Source organism: Lonchura striata, chromosome 17, assembly GCF_046129695.1.
Source record: "Lonchura striata isolate bLonStr1 chromosome 17, bLonStr1.mat, whole genome shotgun sequence".
Classification (NCBI taxonomy): Eukaryota; Metazoa; Chordata; class Aves; order Passeriformes; family Estrildidae; genus Lonchura; species Lonchura striata.
Window position 1 is genome coordinate 11515347 of NC_134619.1, and position 19104 is coordinate 11534450.

General features: G+C 43.4%; 1 protein-coding gene across 5 annotated transcripts in view; it reads right to left on the reverse strand.

Annotated features, from left to right (window-relative positions):
* Positions 1 to 19104, reverse strand: part of PTPRT (protein tyrosine phosphatase receptor type T) — a 465371-nt gene that overhangs the window by 44105 nt on the left and 402162 nt on the right. For 2 of the 5 annotated variants that reach the window (XM_021535470.3, XM_021535469.3), the window contains 4 exons: positions 16412 to 16560; positions 10476 to 10553; positions 10237 to 10272; positions 834 to 1021 (listed from right to left, as the gene is read on the reverse strand). In XM_021535470.3, the coding sequence (XP_021391145.1) occupies positions 834 to 1021; positions 10237 to 10272; positions 10476 to 10553; positions 16412 to 16560 (451 nt within the window). The remainder of the gene's footprint in view (positions 1 to 833; positions 1022 to 10236; positions 10273 to 10475; positions 10554 to 16411; positions 16561 to 19104) is intronic. The other 3 variants (XM_021535473.3, XM_021535472.3, XM_021535471.3) reach the window with 2 other exon arrangements.

The window sequence follows — 19104 nt, forward strand, 5'->3', positions numbered from 1 at the left end:
CTGGAACAGAGGGCCTCCAAAGACTGATAGTGCTGCAAAATCCTGCCCTCAAAACCAAAATCAGAAAGAAAAGGATTAAGAGAGTGAATTAAGGAAAAGACGCTCTCAAAAACAGCTACTCTCCTCTCCCAAGTTTCTACCCGTCATGAGTGTGTTATGAACAAAAGAGCCTTCTTGGTTGCCATGTTAGCTTGAGATAAGTACTGATATTGAAATGTTAATTAGCTACTTGCTGCTGGGAATCACCTACACCCCACACTGCCATTCTAGGACTGGGATGCAAAATAGAGAGACCAGTGGAATCATGGGAGGGGGTTTTGGGGATGAAAACACCCCTGAATGGAAGGCTGGGCACAGTGGAGGGGGCTGGATGGGTGCGCTGGTTGGGGAAAAGGGAACCACATCCCTGGTCTGTGTCTGACCTGTCACCATAGCCTGCAGAGGACCAGATTGGACTGGGCTGTGGGAAGCAGGACCAAGGAAAACAGACACTCTTCCTGGTGTTACCAGGAGGGAAGGAGAGGGATAGCTGCTGCTGGGTGAGCAACATGAGGAAAGGAAAGAGGACAGTCTGCTGATCGGGACTTCAGATACAGACTGGACACCTCTTCACCTCCGGCTACCAGTGTGCCACAGAGACTCCAGGGACAGACTCTGCAGCCTTCTCACCTTTTGGCTGCCAGGAAAGCTACAACAGCGGGGGCGAGCTCCGTGTCGAGCCCCCTGCCCAGCTGATCTTTTTAATAAGGAGCTGAACATTAATAAAGGCATAAGCCCTGTTCATTTCAAGTGCAACTTCCCTACTCATCCACTTGAAGAAAGGTTCCTCTCACCTCATACTCCTCCTTGAAGCCATAGCCCTGTCCCCTCTTCATCTGGGTGATGTGCTGCAGCAGGTCTGCCACTCGGATGGCGGGCTGGAACTGCCCCCGGGGGTAGGACATCTCCACGGGCTCGCAGCTGCGGTACGGGTGGGTCTGGATGGTCAGGGTTGGCTGGGCCAGCTCGCCATGGCTGCTGTCTGTTGGGGAGACAGGAGGCAGGACAAGCTTTCAGCTGCCTGATATTCCCAGTTTTCATCCTCTCTCTGTTTATTTAATGCCACCCCGCAGGTTGGTGCAGGTAAAAGGAAGTAAAGAAATGAATGGAAAACACAGGCTTAGCTAAAATGCCAAGAAAGACTAAATCACACTTGAATATTTTTTTTGTGTCAAGCAGACAAATCCAAAAAGACAGGAAGAGAGTGAGCAGCCAGTCAGGCTAACAAGGATATGGCACATCAAGAGTGAGCTCCCCACAGCAATTTCAAGAGAGCTACATAGCTGCTGTCTTCCCAAACCTGCAAAGAACAGGGCTCAGAGATACACAGAGATGAGCAAGGGATTCAGGCAGGATTTGGGGTGTACAGCATGAGATAACTGAGAGGGAGATGAGTGAACGGCAAGCAAATGATTAGCATTTCAAATAAGGCAGGATGCTCAGGCAAAGTCAACTGCTCTGCTAGTTCAGGCCTAAAATTTTGTATGTCAATGACAAAGATGTAATATCATCAGGAAAAAAGAATAAACCACCATAAAAACATAGTTATCTTATGTGCAGAAATTTAAATTTCAGATATGTCAACTTAATAGAAAAGGGAGTTATTTTGAAAGAATTTAAAGAAATCTATCACTATGCAGATAGAATTATAACTTCTCATCCCCAGCAAAACTTATGTTCAACAAAATATTCCCAGTGAACTAAAAGAAAAGAAATAATAACTTCAATAACCAAACAATTGACTGTAACAATTTTTAACAACAGAACTCAGACTAAATGAAAAATTCAATGACTTATCTAGCAGAACTGTCCAAGTTTAAGTAGTTGGCCAAATATAGCACTGTTTTTTCTTAGGACTGCAGGGATCTGAGATGCTCAGCTCCTTTCACACATAAAGCCTGCATCAATTCTTTCTGGCTTTACCCAAACCAAATTATTAGCAAACAGAAAATGCACCTCAGATTGTTCACAAAACCTTCTTGAGCTTCCACACACAGGAAGTGAACAGCCAGCTCACTGAGAAAGAGCTGAAACACCACCCCTCGAGAGCAACACTGCGGCCACGTTTTTAAAGGGATAAAGAATAAATAAATCAAATTGCAGTTTCAGGGTGATTTCTGTGAGGCAGAAATAATCTTGGAATGTTCCTGTAAACATTGCTCTGCTTGAGAAACCACTGTGGTGTTTGGGCAGGGGCTGCCCATGTCCCTCCTGCAAAGGTGGGCAGGAGCAGAGAGCTGAGGGCATCCTACTGTGTCCTCAGCACAGACATGACAAATAGCACTTCAGCTGGTTTATTATTAGATTAGGGGAAGCTGTGAAAGCAGGGATATGCTCTGTATGCTCCTCTGTGAGGAGACGGGAATGCCAGTAGTGGACACTGCTGCAGGGCAAGCTCATCAGCAGTGGGACATCAACACGGCTGGGGGTGAATTATTGGAGATGCTGAACACAGCCTGCTCCTCTGAAATAAATTAGCACAGTGATCATCTGCTTTGAAGATCAGACTTCTGAATTCCTGGATTTCTGAGTTCTTAGTTCTCATAAACAGAGTCACATTCCCAGGATACTCAGAGATTTACAGAACTATGGCTCAAGCAAAGCAACCCTCAAACACAAAATGTGAATAAATTTGGGATTTAAGGAAGAGTAACATCCAAAGCATTTGTATAATCATCCCTAATGCTCTGACTAATGACAGTGTGAGAACTCTGAACAGAGGGAATTTCAAGGCTTATTAATTCCCCTAGTTGGATTCGCTTTTCCAGTGCATCTTTGCTCCCCTATTTCCTATTAACCTCCTGTAATGAAAAGGAGAAGATTTTTATCGTGGACCATTTCCGACAGACGTACTATGCTTAATTTTCCATCATTAGGTTTAATACAAACCCAATTTCACAATTGGCTTCTCTGAGGAACCTGCAAGTAATGCCACATTTTTATCAGCCCCAATTAAAAAACATTACGAGATCCCAATTCGAGAGGGAGTCTTAAAACTAATGTGTGGCTCTGGTGCTAATTTGGGCAGGGCACACGCAGAGCACAGGCAACTTGTAAAATGGAGCTCAGATCAGCCAGCTGCTTTGCAGGCAATTACTAATTTCCCTCTTCATCAGTTCCTTTAATTCTGGTGTACTTGGCTCCCTTCTCAGAAAGATGTGTCACTGGGAGAGGTGAGAGCCAGGAAAGTGGTGGCTCATTCTTTCCAAAATAACTTCCCTTAAGGGAGGCATTTGTGGTGTGGAGGTGGGATTAGAAGAAGGTGCTCAGCAGCAAAGAGGGGTCTGTCTCTGGCCTTTGAGTCCATAGTGACAACTGGTCTCTTTGGTCAATGAGATAAAAATTGGTGCAAATCCCTCTGATTGTAGGAATAGCTCTTGTGGCACAGAAGCTCAGAATGGTACGGTCTTGGAAGGAACCATCTAATTTCAGTATTCCAGGTTGCTCCAAGCCCCATCCAACATGGTCTTGGACACTTCCAGGGATCCAGGGGAAGCCACAGCTTCTCTGGGCACCTGTGCCAGGGCCTGCCCACCCTCACAGGGAAGAATGCAAAGTGTGATCTGTGGCGGCACCGCTTGTGTGCCTCACACTGTCAGGGGATTCTGCTTGAAGAAAAGCATCACACAATGTGGGTCACCCCCCTCTCCATGCTGGGACACACAGCTGGAACTGTTCAGGCCATCACCTCCTCCAGTCCTCTTTGACAAACACATCACTCATGGCACCTGTGCTACCTGCAAAAAAATCCCAACCCCAACAACAACAGCAGCCCTGGACTCTCAGTTGCTCTCAGCATTTTATCTGGGCCAAGGAAAACATAGAGGGGTTTTTCTGGACACAAATTGCTGTGAGCTGAGCTCAACACTTCCATGTTCTAATAAAGCCTGATGCAAGTAACACACTGTTCCCTCTCCATCTAATCACCCCAGAAGTGTGGAGCTAAGCTCAGTAATGAGGTGCTCAGCGAGGCCGGCACCTCTCAGGATGTGTTTGCAGCAATTTTGTGAACAATTCAAAATGCAGGTGGGAGGGGAGCTGATCTCTCACTAGGACAGTCAACCAAAAGAGTCTTTGGAGGGTTGGCAAACGGGCTTTGCTTTTCCTTTTTTTGCAGCTATAATGCACATCTCGTTCCTTTTGGCACCATTATTACTGGGAGAGAAAACAAAGATTCCAGCAAACTCAGGCTGCTGCTTTAATTGTTGCACTAAAGGCAAGTTAAAGTAATTTTCCACAGTTCCTTTTCTCTGTCTGCTTCTCACAAACATGTCCCCAGTCCCCTGCAAATGAGAATGACTTTGTGGGACAAATTGGCCAAGACTTTGCACTAAATTTTTGGCAATGCCTATAAAGCATGTGCGGCTTTACTGAGTTTTCAGTGAGAAAAGCAAAACAGAAAAATAGGTTTTTTTGTTTTGTTTGTTTTGTTTTTAATTGGAAAGTTGCAGGAAATAATTCACTCTAATACTCAGAAACTACTAAATGTGGTGGACCATGCATCATGTGTTTATTAAAATTATATTTCATATGCACATTTATCCTAGTCATATGTCCTTGTGCTTTTGATAGGAACACACACCACCATATTTCACTGCATTCCAAAGATGGAATACCATTCCAATAAAGAATTCAAATTAAAACATTTCAGGAGGTGGTGATTCCATTCTGACCCCCAAAATTGTGGCAATGGTTAATTACCCTTGCTGACTAAACATTTCTTAATTGCAATTTGATTTTGCTTAGCTTCGATTGCAGGCACTGAATCTTATTATACCTTCTGTTAGATTAAAGAGCCCTCTGAGCATTTGAAATCTTGACCCATGCAGGCACTGATCAAATCACTTCTTCACTTTCTCTTTGATAAAGTAAATCAATTGAGAGCTTCTGAAGTCTCATTAGGGCAGGCTGCTCAGGGCTCCAGTTCCTTCCTAGAACAATCTCCAATTTTCCACAGTTCTATTTGTGCAGCTGTAAATAAGGCAGGTATTCTGCATGTAACTGGGAACATGCTGCTTATGACAGGATTGCTTCTAATATCAGCAGCTTGTGACAGCAAAGGGTGATGCCAGCTTGTTTGTTAACCCTTTTCAGTGCCACTCTTACTCCCCATATAAGATATCCTTTGCCAGCTCAGATGTTTTTATTCTGGAAGCTGGCATTTTCATGATCCCCCATCCCTGGCAGTGCCCAAGGCCAGGCTGGATGGGGCTTGGAGCAGCCTGGGACAGTGGAAGGTGTCCCTGTGCATGGCAGGGGGTGGAAGGAGATGAGCTTTAAAGTTCTTTCCAACTCAAGTCATTCTATATCAGCTTGAGAGTTCAACTAACACCCTGAAATTTTGTAGAAGACAATAAATTAGTGATTCCCTGTCTCTTACACAACTTGGCTGATTGGGAACCTTCTCGGGTATCTCAGCTCATGTGTTTAGTGTGAAACTGCAGATAGACAAATGTAACAATGCTGACCTCACATATTCACAAATTCTCCCTGCCTATGAAATTGTGCTTTTTGTGAATGTCTTTGCTGGGGAAATAATCATGAATGTGCTGAAATCAACCCTGAGGTCTTACTGTGTCAAGAAGTAACAGAGTCCGGCATGCAGAGAGGAGCTGGAGCAGAGGTCACTTCAGTGGAATCTTCCCCCTGATGAACAACCCTGACAGTGAGTTATTATTGCTTGCCTGCTGCTACACCACCTTGTGTTCTGTACTTTTGTGCTTCTCAGACAAGTAAAATAAATATGTTTGCCTCCACAGAAAAACTGATGAACTTCTCCATAAATGTCACAGATAAGATGAAGAGCAGCTGAGAAATTAGATTGCCAGTCTGGAAGTGGCTCTGTATGATCAGAGCCCTGTGCAACATCCCAGTAAGGCTGCTGGGAGGGGTCCTGCTCACCCAGAGCACCTTTAGGGATTAAAGCTTTAGATGCTTTTATAGAGAACATTTGTTTTGTAAACATAGTTAGACTGAGAAATGGATATCTGGGCACAGAGTATGATGTTGTCTCCTGACCAGAAAACTCACCCATGCCTCTCACAACTAAAAGCAAAGCTGCACTGCTGTGTCACCTTCTACACTGGAGAAGCTCCTCTCAAAACTTTTACTTTAACGTCCACAAATTCCTCCTGTGACTGAAATGACAGGGCTATTATATCTGCTTATATTTTTTATTCTCTTAGCCTTGGCAAGTGATAAGATACGATACGACACCCTTTGCACAAAATAAATTATGTTTTGAGTGGTGTTCGTGATGGATTTAATTACACACAGAGCCAGTCTCTCCACACTAAAGCAAAGGCTGTCAATTCTTTGACATCTTCCGAGGGTGACTAGAGCATGGCTAATACCTCTTCCCCATACACCAGGGATATGGTGCGAGATGAAAAATAATTTGCTTTTTTGTGTGTGTCAAGGCTTTATTATATGATAAATACCCAGCTCTAATATTCTATCTACAATATCAACAGTGGTATGGCAAACTGAAGGCAAAACACCATTTATCTAATGATATCAACTGAGCTCTGAAAGGGCACATTCCTTAACAAAGCCTTCTGACAGCAGGCTTGACAGAGCACAGAGGGTGCACCTTTCATTTCAAAGGCATGAAGAAGCCACATGTCCATAATTTTTTTTTAAAGTAAGTAATTTTTTTATAGATTCTAGAACTTTGTAAGAATTGCTTGGTTAACATCAAGCATAAGAGTATTCTAATCTTATAAGAGCATTCTAATAAGAATATTAAAGTATTCTAATATTATAAGAGTATTCTTACATAAGAGTATTGTTATCTTATAAAAACGATTACATACATTTTATTCATCAGGTAACATAGAAGAAAATCCTGTTAAAGGTACAGAGAAGGTGCTTTGTTGAGGTGGGCAATGATTTGGGATTATTTGGTAGAAATGTAACTGTGAAGCTCTTTGGATGTATGGACCTCACCAAGCCAAATCTCTCTTTGCCTCCTTGGTGAAAAGAGGCTGCCAGAACAACCCACCTTCCAGAGACGTTCAGTTACATCTGGAAAACAAGTGGAAACTTCAAAACAGCACATGAAACTACAAGTCATTAAAGACTGGAAGAGAGAGTTTTCCAGTTCTGCAGGGAGGAAGAAATGCAAGAGAAATTCAGCTCAAGGCCCAGCCTGTAAAGGTCTGATCCTTTGGTGCTCACTCTGCCCCTGGCCAACCTCAGCACAGCTAAGTGAGGGGAAAACCTCTCCCACAGCTCCTTATTAGAGACTGACTCGGCCTGGAAGGCTTCTGATGCAACTGAGCAGGTCAAGCCATTGAATTTTTGATCATCCATTGCATAAAAATCACTCATCCCACAGTAACAAGGTAGTGACAGAGGCACCTGCTAAAGCAGCAATACTGGCTTCTTAACATCTTTGAGTTATTCAACCTAGGTTGGGGATGTACACACAGCAGACTGATTGGGGTGGGCAAAAAAGCTACAGAAGTCCAAAATCCATGGGAAATTTCTATGTCTAAGCATGGACAGTTTTTTGTTTGAGACTTTGTGTCAGAGAGCTCGCACTGCTTGTTCTGCCCATCTGCAAGGCACTAAAATCCCTGTCCTCTCTGCAGGGTAGTGACTATTGTGAGGATCTCATGAGCAGCTGGAATAAGAACAAGGCTAAGTGTCCTTTCCTGCTGCCAGGAGATGTCAAGGGATGCAAGGGAAGGACATGCTGCTTTCCCAGAAGAGACCACCTTGAACATCTTCAAGGGCTACTGGACATGAATTTTTTCCCCAGAAATAATCCCTAAAGTTGTGCTACCTCATCTTCATGTGGAAATCTACCTCATTTATTTTTTAGTGTTAGATATTTCCTTCTCTGGTGAATATGTTTGAGCAAAACATTTCAAATCCAGAGTTGTCCAGAAGTGGAAGAGAAAATGACTTTACTAAAAACATGAATTAATAAAAAAGTATTAATCAGGAATTGGGATAGAGGTAAATCCCAAATCTCCTGTATCTTACATGTCACAGCCAAGTCTAGGGAGCCATGCAATACTGCAAATATAGAACATTTATTAGCAGAAAGCATAATAGATGGGAACAAACAGTACTGAATTGCAGGCACAGATATTGGTAGTGGGATGACTAATCCCTTTTCAAGATATGTTTTTCTTCCCTGGGAATTAATATTAATAAACATCAAAAATTAAACCTCTTTTGCTCATACAGCAGCATCTGACATCTGATGGATTTGTCTGAGAAACCAGAACGCCAAGGTTTTAATTTGTCTGCAAGTCACAAGATAGAAATTTCTCCAATGTCAGGAGCTGTTTCACAGGCTGTTAAATTCAGGTGGAACTGAGACAGTGACCAGTCTGTATAATTCATGTCTTAAAAGTGTTCTGTACTTAACTTCCCATGTGTAAAACAGGGATATCAATCCTAATGCAGATATAGTGCTTAGTAGAAATTTGAAATAGTCTTGAATACATAAGCACAAGGCTGGTTAGATTCCTATTTCCTCTTTTTCATCTGTAAAATTTGGGGTTTTAAAAGTCTGGGGAGGTTTTGTTTTGCCAGGAGAAGCACAGAGGGAACCTGCTCATTGCTACTTGAGCTTGAGTATGAAGAGTAGAGTTCACACCTTAATTCCATCAGGGCAGAGAGGGAAAAGAGCTCCCCCAAAGAATGGCCAGGGTTTCCCAGGTGCCAAACACCAGACTGAGAGTTTGGTATCTTCCATCAAACTGCAGGTCAGGCTTTGTTTCTAAAGCATAGTCCTGACTTCAGGCTTTTCTGTTGATCACACTGAGCCTCTGGCAAATGAGAACAAACCCTCTGGGAAATGGACACCTTTCCTTCCCCACCCCATTCAGAGGCCTCATTCCTTGCCATCAGCATTTTGGCAGGCAGCAGGATGGATGTGTGTGTTGTGGCAGCCCCTTCAAGCCTCTGTGCCAGGCTGTCAGCCAAGGAACAGCCCCTGGTTGTCATTTCTTCCTGGTCTAACTCTGGCCCTTCCCCATGTTCTGAGTGATGTTTGAAGAAGTCCTGGTGGATTACTGTGTCTGGAAGGAACATTTGTTGTAGATAATCCAAAATGATAAATGCAACTGGCTAGATTCTGATCAGCCACACATCATCTTTCTGCTCCATAGCGGAGGAATTCATAAATCAGAGAATCAGAGAGGCTTGGGTGAGAAGAGAACTTAAAGATCACCCAGTTCCACACTCTGCCATGGCAGGGACACCTTCCACTGTCCCAGAGTGGTCCAAGCCCTGCCCAGCCTGGCCTTGGGCACTGCCAGGGATCCAGGGGCAGCCACAGCTGCTCTGGGCACCTGTGCCAGGGCCTGCCCACCCTCACAGGGAAGGATTTCTTTCTGATCTCTTATAGAGCCATAGAGCAGCCTCTGCCTCTCAGGACCTTTGTTAACCTCTCAAATCCATACCTGACTGCCTGAAAGATTTAACATTTAACTCTCAGCATACACATGATCAGGTGGAGCCACTTCCAAAACCCAGCCAGGATTTTCTCTAAATAACCTTTATACATGCAACTTCACCCAAAACTGCAGGCTCCCACCTGCTGCAGACATGAAAATCCTCACTTAAATTTGCAACCCTTGAGGCAGGTCCAGCGAGCCTCACACACAGCACAGGGTTTGAATGGAAGCAGGGTAATTCAGTCTAGGTAGAAAGAAGAAACTTTCTATAAAAAGGCTGGTGAGGCACCAGCACAGGTTGCTCAGAGGGGTGGAAGATGGCCCATGCCTGGAAACGTTCCAGGTCAGGTTGGATGGGTTCTCTGAGAAATCTGGTATATAGGAAAGTGTTCCTGCCCATGGCCTAGAGAGCTTTTAAAGATCTCTTCCAACCCAATCTATTCTGTGGTTCTGTGTCAGTGCACAGACACAAACACCTGCAGGAGTCAGAACTTAGCCTAAGGCAAGGCAGTGCATGGGAAAGGAGCCCAGAACCCCAAATCTCAGTGACAAAAAGGAACAACGTACACTTGAAAAAAACCACTAAACCTTCATTTTTGAATTTTTCTTTCCTTTGAAAGCAATTAACAAAACACAAATGAAACAAAAGTTTTCTGATTAACACACGAGCACAGGATTAATTCTGATTTTGGAAGGCAAACACTTCAGAGTGTTATTTGCATGACACAGAGAGTGTGTTTGCTCTCCAGCTCAGCCCAGAACACCATACCTGTCCTCTTACCTAACAGCGTGGTTGATGGGACGGTGTCTGATGAAACTTTGGGATGGAATTCCGTTCATCCACACGACAAGGATCAATGGAAATCAACAGAGGATCAACAGGAAAAGAAAAGTTACAGAGAATGAAAACAAGGTTAGCCGTGTCTCACACTCAGAAGCCTTGGTCTGTTATAGGTTATATTGGGTAACGTACAAAAGCAAAGAAAATTTAGGAATGAAAGAAAAGTCTGGCACTAGTACCTGAGTAGTAGGAATTCAACATAGATTTGCTCTGAAGGGTTTTGCTTTGGACAGAAAATGAACAAGGAGAGGGTGATGCTAGGTAGGAAAGACATAAGGAAAAGACTTTAGACATATATTAAGAGAGAGAAAGAGAACAGGGAGAATGTTCCTCAAAGAACACAGTAATATGGGATATATAAGGCTTATCAAAATGAATTATATTTTTCATTTCAACATGCATATTACATTTATTACATTGTCATCATGATGGATTTTCTTTAATATAAGCACTCCAGACCCCAAATATAGAATTATAGTTACTGTAAATCAATGTGTTCCTAAACAGGATACACACAGAGCTACATTCATAGGTCTATATCCTAAACGTTCTTTTTTTTTTTTTTTTTTAACAAAGGACCAAACTTAGGGTTTTGTCTCTAAGAGGAAATTCCTCAAAATTGACCCCAAAAATACAAACTACAGAGAATCAGTATTGACAGTAAAATAAACCTACGAAAACACAATGTACCACAAAAAATACACAGGTAGGGTAGCAATTTTTTACTTAAAACATTACAAGTTTACAAGGGACTTGTTTTTCAACCCAGGACTGTTCATAGCAAATCCTATAATCCCTTCCCCTGTGAGCTGGATTCTTTCAGCAGGACAAGCATCCTTGCCTTCTCCCATTACAGCATTAGCTTTCTCTGGACAAAAATCCACAAATTTCCATATTAATCAAATATTTTTTGAAAGGAGGAAGGGCTCAACATCTTTGTGGTAGATTCTTGCCTTGATAGTAAATTTGTGAGGCTGGTTTATACCTACAGCAGCAAACATGCACATTCTTATGGTAATCCATCATTTTTGAAGGCATATTCTTTTGTTATCACTCTGCATTCACTCTCAGAGTTACAGGCATTTATATATCTCCTCCTCAGAATGTTGGGAAACAAGCTAATACAAATCTCAGTACATCAGAAAGATGACAACAGATAACACAGGAAAAACTATTCCATAGCCCAACAGAAGTAGATAAAACTCAGTGTACATCAAAGTAATTTCAGAAGCAATTTTTTGTATCTATGGAGCAAACACTGCTTAAAAATTTCAAGTTATTCTGTGGGGAAACTCAATGATGTCACTGGTCTAGGGAGTTCCATAAAGTCAGAATTACCTCCTGAGCAGTTTACAATCATCTAGTTCATGAACTCGCTCTCATTCTGCATTCTCACACCTTATTTTCAGACCTATGATTTTGAAACACATTAAAACAATCAAATTCCTCATGGTTTGGTCTGCTGGAGCTCTGCCCCAGCTGCCTTAAGTGATAAAGTTCCTCTGCCCTGGGGCCTCTTGCACTTGGTCATCCTAAATCTGACCCTTCTCCCACCACACTTAGGATGTGGCCCTGTGTCAGATAACATAAAATAAAATCAATTGGTCTGCCCAGTGTCACAGGGAAAGGCCACGCTCAGGGCTTGGGGCAGGACTCAAGTTACTCTGGAATTTGGGAATATAAAAGAACATACAAAAGGTATGTACAAAAGGCCATACTGCCCTTCCAGATCCACTGAGGATGAATTTCCAGATAAACTCATAAACAGATAAACCTCATGTCAGTGAGTTTGATTAAAGATGTTACCAGCTGAGGTTTATGGCATGAATTGTGTTTGTGACACAGGGATGTGACTTTTAGATTCTGATTAGAAAGTGAGAGAAAAAACCCCAAACAAACCCAGGCAAAACCAAGAAAAAAACCAACCCAAAACCAAAACTAATGAAAAACCAAACCAAAACACTAAACAAAAACAAAATTTCCCCAAAACACAAAAGCAAAGTTCCTGAAAACTTTGGAGAACTTGTTCCTGAAATCAGTCAGGCTGTATAATGAGATGTATACACAGGGCTGCTTTCTAACTAGCATTTCTTACAGGCACTCGGGTCTGTAATCAAAGGAAACATGTCCAGAGAGGATTTCACATCAGGGTAGAGATTAAGACTTCATTAAAAATTCTCTTTGTGCTCCCTGGAGTGGCACGTGAGGCCACACAGATCCCTCCAGTCATGCAGAGTGGTGAAGGCTCCTTCCTATTCTGAAAATTATTTTTTTATTTTTATAATATTTCCTAAACTAGCAAACCCCACAAAAAATCCCATGGAAGCTGGTAAAAGGGAATTTAGTAAATTTTCCTTTTATGCGTTTGATAATAAGTGAGTTTGTATCTTATTTTTAAATTATTTGAATAATTTTTCTACTACAAGAAGCATCTCATGTCTATGACTCTACAAGTTCTTAGACTGCATTTGTCAGGTCAATTAATTATGAGTGAAAATTATCTGGGGCAGGAGTAAGAACTACATCTTGCTGTGTTTGTCTTTTGTGAAGACCTTTGCATCTCACTGATCATATAATCATGAAGGATTGTGGAAAGGTGTGAATTTTGGTGTTTCTTGGAACAAATGGATCCCTTAAACCCTGAGTGCCACTTGCCTACACCTCCCTCTCATCTTGTTCTCATAAGTGAAATCACACTGACTTGGTAACTTATGGTAGAGGTTCCTACTGCAGAACTCAGTTCCCCACTTCCAGGTTCTCTGCCTGAAGCATTAAAGCCACTCCTCCATCTGTGTCCCTCCTGCAGGGTGTCTGGAGAGCTGTCTCCCCCCAGACTGAGATGTCACACAGGTAAAGCACACCTTAATAAATCAGTTCCCAGCAAAACTGGCTGCATTTTCATGGATTAAATCCTCAGAATCAAACAGCTCCTGCCAGAACCCCTGCAAGGATGTTGGGATGGCTCTGCTGGGGACAGGGAATCCTCCTGGACAAGGCTGGTCCATGGCACCTGAGCACTGCAAAGCCAAAGAGACGTTCTTTTGTGCAGAGCACATCAGCGCATCCCTGCTGAGCTGATCCACTGCTGCTCATCCCATCACTGCCAAGCTGCCCATGATTTCTGCATGGTCACAACCCCCTGCACACCTTTCTGCTCAGTGCAGACACTGGGGGACAAATTTAGGTCCACTTTGTTTCCCATTTCCTATCTTGTTGCATATAACCCTGCCCTGAGCCAGTGTCTACACGTGACTGTGCTGCTTCCCAACATTCCTGCACTCCAGGGAGCTGCTCAGCCCCGACAGGGCCATCACCTGCCTTTAATGGAGTTGGAATATATTGGCATCTTAAAAAACCCAAGATATTCGAGGAAATGACCAACTGTGATTGTTCATAATCCCCAAGTAAAAGCAGACAAGCTGGAACAGCCATAGACCAATCTACGTTTTACCAAACACCTTCTCTGATTCTGTGGAGTGTCAGAGATAGAGGTTGAGTCCAAAAAATCTCTTTAATTTCAACACCTGTATGTATCAGTGAGAATCCTGCCAGGATAACAACTAACACTGCAGAATGGAAAGAGGGATGAGGGGCTTTGCTTCAGGCCAGGAAAGATAAATTCCCAATTCTCTTCCTCTTTTCAGCAAGACCTGAGGTCTTGATGCCTCAACAGAAAACAAGGGGCTGATAAGAAGGAGGGCAGCTGTTCATTTTTTATCTCCCCCATGATGCAGAGCATCAGGCAGCCTTGAAAGTGGGATTTTTAAATCTAACTGATTTAGACATTAATCCTGTGTGGTGGCAGGGCAGGGAGACAGGGTAAGCAACAGCAGGAGGATGGACAGGACTCACCCAGGAGCAGACCAGTGGCCAACTGGAGAGAGCATGGGAAGAGAAAAGCTTCTGTAGGCACTCACTGAATTTGTTCTGTCTGAAAAGTTATCAGAATTATTGTGACAGAGAGTAAAACCTGGAGGCAAGGACACAAAGCCCTGCAAGGACATTGTATTCTGCAGGTAAAGTTGCCTGCGAGTCATTCAGTAACTGAGGGATCCTGCTTAGTAAATTGTCTTGTTCTGTTTGATTGCTTTTGTGAGCTGGCAAGGTGATCCTGGCATTGAAAACACTTTGCTTCTCTTGGTGGGCTCTTCTTCCAAAAGGAGAGGGCCATTTCCACATCCCTGCTACAGGCAGCTCAGGCTCCCACAGCTGAGGGCAGGATGGAGAGGGTGACTGCCCACCATGGGGTGCTGGAAATGCTATTTACTGCTGGCAGGGAAAAAAAAAAAATTTAAGAAGGAATCTGACTGCTGCTTAAGACAGTTGATTTCAACAGCTCTGGTGGATAAACCCTGTAAAACTCTATTAGTTAGCAGGAAGGTTAAGAAATAATCCTATTACGTTATTCCAAAGTAGGCCTGCATAGAACCCACAAGTATTAAACTCCATTAAGGCAATTTATTTTATTTTTATTTTCAAGGAATTCTTTTGCTCATAAAATTCCTGTATCAGCATGTGCACACTACTGCACAGAACTTACCTCCAACACCTCAGCATCCTGGACTTGCCAGTAAAAAATTTGGAGAAATCATGAAGATTTATTGATAATTCTTTGTCATAGATATAAAGAGGAAAAAAAAAATAAAAACAATCCACCCATGGCTGACTCAGGTTATAGGGGAAGGCAGTGATAAAATCTGCAGAGATGTCAGACAAGTAAAGATCTAACTGATTAAAAAAATTGAAAACCTAGAGTGCTGTTTCTTTACATAATTTGGTACATCACATTTTTTACAGTTGCCATTTCAAGCAAATGACTCAGTTGTTTTAATTAGTCTGTCAAAATAACAAAGGTGGGGGAAAAGATGAGGTCACATTTCAAGCTTGTCTCTTTTCTCATTTTCTGGTTGGAAAAAGAATCCCCAAACTTTCAGAAACCCAGATGCTGAGGGATTTGTGAAACATTTGACTTTCCCCACACACTCCAGCCAAGCTGCCTCTGCTGTTTTGGGGATGGCTGATACAACACTGCTGCTCTGCTGGCCTTCAGAGATATGAGCCCCACAGAACTCTTGCTGCCTCCTTAGGACAGAGCTACTCAGCACCTGAGAAAATCAGACCTTGACTGAAGTCAATTTAATACCAGGGAAAAGTGTTCCCTGCCAACCTTGGCTGTCCCAGACACCTATTTATCCCTCTCACAGGTGTGTCACGCAAAATGGCAGTAGCAGCACATGCAGATGGAATTTGACAGGATCTGCAGAGAGGGAAAGGGAGAATTCACTCAACCCATCCCACTCAGTTTCAGATTACAAGGGGAGGTTTCAATGATAAACCACATTTTCTATCATGAGCACTTCCGTTTTAGAAATCACAGAAAAAAAAAAAACCCTCACTAAAGATGCTTAATAAAGACAAGAGTTTTAGTACACACTTGAGTTTCAGAGCTGTCCCTTGTCCAAACTAACAGGCTGAGTGTCAAAAGAAGGAGTGACATGCCCATAGTGTCTAAGTTTAAATTTATTTAATACGAAAAAGGTTTACAAATCCACCATGCAATCCACCATGCACTCAACCTGGATCTAGTGAGGCTAAAGTAGGACTTGGTGCTGCTTTACCCACAAAACTCTTTTAGCTACAGAGGTCTGAGTGGTTTACAAATATTAACTAAGATCAGTTTTACTGAACCCATGTGAAGAATAAACCGAGGACACAGACAAAGGAAAAAATGTTATCTTTCCATTTCAGTTCTCTAGCCAGGAGACCAGGCCTTCTTTCATAACAATTTCATACAGAAAAGGTTTTTTCATCCCACAAGTCAGCTAAGGAATTTGACTCTTCTACTCACAAAGGAAAAGGATTTCTAAACAACAAATAAACATGTGCCTCTTATTCTGATGCAGTGATTAGAACAGGCTTTATAAATTTTCTCCACCTGTCTGACAGTGAAACCAGGGGCAGTATCAGAGACATTCCAAATTTCTATGGAGCTTTTGCAACGATCTCTATCACTGCCATTCCTAACTCCTCAACACTGTGCCCAAAGGAATAGGTCCTTTTAAGAACCTAGAGCTCTCCAAGGGGGTCATATCCATTGCAAGCAAGTTAAACTTACTGAATCCATTAACATCTTGGCAGCTGGAAGAAAAAGCTTCTTCATTGTGAACAGCACTGAGTTTGGTGGAGGTCTTGTCAGAAGTAGCCACAGGACCCATCTCCCTCTGCGTGCTGGTCTGAGTCTCCTTCTGCTTCTTGGCTAGCTTCCTTTGGGTGGTTTGGAGAGGGGAGAAAGCAAGGTCAGTTTGCTCTCATTAAAAGCAAAGCAATGGCAAAACATTTTGACAAAATTACCCCACTTGGTCAGACATGCAAGGCATGAGACAAACTGCACGCCAGGAAACCCCACAGGAGAGAAACCCCTTTGGGAGCGCGATAAATATCGTGATACCAGCTTGGAGCTCTCCCTCCCTGCCACTCATCTGGCACAAACCTGCATCACCCCAGCAGTGGGAGTGCTACCTCAGCCTTGGAGAGGGTGGGACAGGTACAAACCCTGGAGCAGGTGCCTTGGAGAAGGTTTGGAGAGGGTGGGACAGGTACAAACCCTGGAGCAGGTTTGGAGAGGGTGGAACAGGTAAAACCCTGGAGCAGGTACCTTGGAGGGGGTAGAATAGGTACAAACCCTGGAGCAGGTGCCTTGGAGGGGGTAGAACAGGTACAAACCCTGGAGCAGGTACCTTGGAGGGGGTGGGACAGGTACAAACCCTGGAGCAGGTTTGGAGGGGGTAGAACAGGTACAAACCCTGGAGCAGGTTTGGAGGGGGTGGAACAGGTAAAACCCTGGAGCAGGGACTTTGGAGGGGGTAGAACAGGTACAAACCCTGGAGCAGGTGCCTTGGAGGGGCTAGAACAGGTACAAACCCTGGAGCAGGTGCCTTGGAGGGGCTAGAACAGGTACAAACCCTGGAGCAGGTGCCTTGGAGGGGGTGGGACAGGTACAAATCCTGGAGCAGGTGCCTTGGAGGGGGTGGGACAGGTACAAACCCTGGAGCAGGTGCCTTGGAGGGGGTGGGACAGGTTCAGCCCCCTGAGCAGGTGCCACATGCTCCAGGAGGAGCAAAGGGCTCAGGATGGGAGCACTGCTCACTCCAGGGGACCAGGACATCTGCATCCATCCCATGGGATGCTCTTTGAGGGAGTGTGAGACCTGGCTCTGTGCCACCTGAGAGCTGGAGCACAGTTCTGTCCTGTCCCAAGCACAGCAGCAAAGGCAGAAGCCTCCTGAGTCCTGACACACCCTGGAACTGCTCTGGGATCCCCAGGCAGGGAAGGGTGGGCCACACTGAAGGTTGAAGTTGTTTTAGCAATGTCCAAATATGGCCCTGTTCTGGGAAAATGGGTCTTTTCTTGTTTTGAGGAGACAGCAAAAACTTTGTCAAAAGCATCAGGGCTGCCTGCTCTGAAAATGCTAACAAAGCTGAGAACATAAGAGGCTCCTCTTTTGCAAACACAGAGCATAATAAAATGGAGAGAAGCAGGAAAAGTGAGCTGCTAAGCTTCCACTGACATTTGACTGCCCTGTGCTTCATTCGTATCAGAGAGCAAAACCCTTTAAAAATGAATGTGTGACATTCTACAATCCACACCTTGAAAAAATATCACACAAATCCCTAGCACCAGAAAAGAACTTTGCTTACACCACTTCCCTAGATAAGAAAATAAAAGGGAGAAAAACAGATTACTGTAAGAAGGAGCTTTAGTTTTCTTTCTCCTCTTCAACTCAAAGAAGAAAAAAAATCCTAACATCTAAATCATTTTGCAAAGAGGTTTTTCTTCTCTAAAACAACATGCTTATGGTAAGTACTACCCATCTTTTAAACTTAATTGGATTCCAAAAAAAAAAAAGGTACTCCTTCCAACATAGTCAAACAGGCTCTATTTATGCCCAGAACATGTCAGAGTGGCATTTACAGGGAAGTTCAAGCACATAGCTGAGCCCCAGCCTTCAGGAGATGGGCAGCTTGGCCACTAATACTTGTTTGGAAAGAAGGGTCAAAGAGAGCTAAATCCTTTGCCTATGTCTATGGGAAAAGTCTGTTTTAAAGAAAGATAATCCAGATCAGGAGAGCACAAACTTATGGAAAAAAACTTGGATGTTTGCTGCAAACTTTTGAACAAACACATCTGTCTCATCTGCTCAGCCAGTTGGGGTTCAGCCATGTGCAATTAGTGGTTCCAATCCAAGCCCAGAGCTGTTCAAATTGGGTCCATCATCCCAGGGGTCTTGCTCAGATCTCCCAAAACCCCCTTGGTGAATCCACTTGTGCAGATGAAGATGCAAAGAGGGGAGCAGTCCTTGAGTGTTGAAGCAAAAAGCTGCTGTTTAATGATGTTAAAAGTTTTGCTTCCAGTGTTCAGCAGCATTGGCACAGCCAGATTTAGGAGCCATGAGCTGCAGACATGGGAGCTCCTGATTTTTTGTGCTGTGGTACCTGGGGTAACTAAAACAGCCTTGAAGTGTGTTAACCCTGCCGTGTGGATCTTTTAATCCTCATGCTTTGCTAATCGTACGTGCCTGTGTGAATTCTTTGGCAACAGGAATTAAAATCACTGAGTGGGAAACACTAATCCAAAATGCAGAATCCTTAATAATAAGCACTCTGGACTGCTGGGGTGAGCCACTACAGACCATGACTCTGATGGTTGAAAATGGTGAGTCAAAAGGGGTGACCTCCTCATTCAATGAAAGTTAAATTCTTTGTGGCAATAATTATCTGTAAGTCCCCATTGCCTGGTATCTTTTCGGAA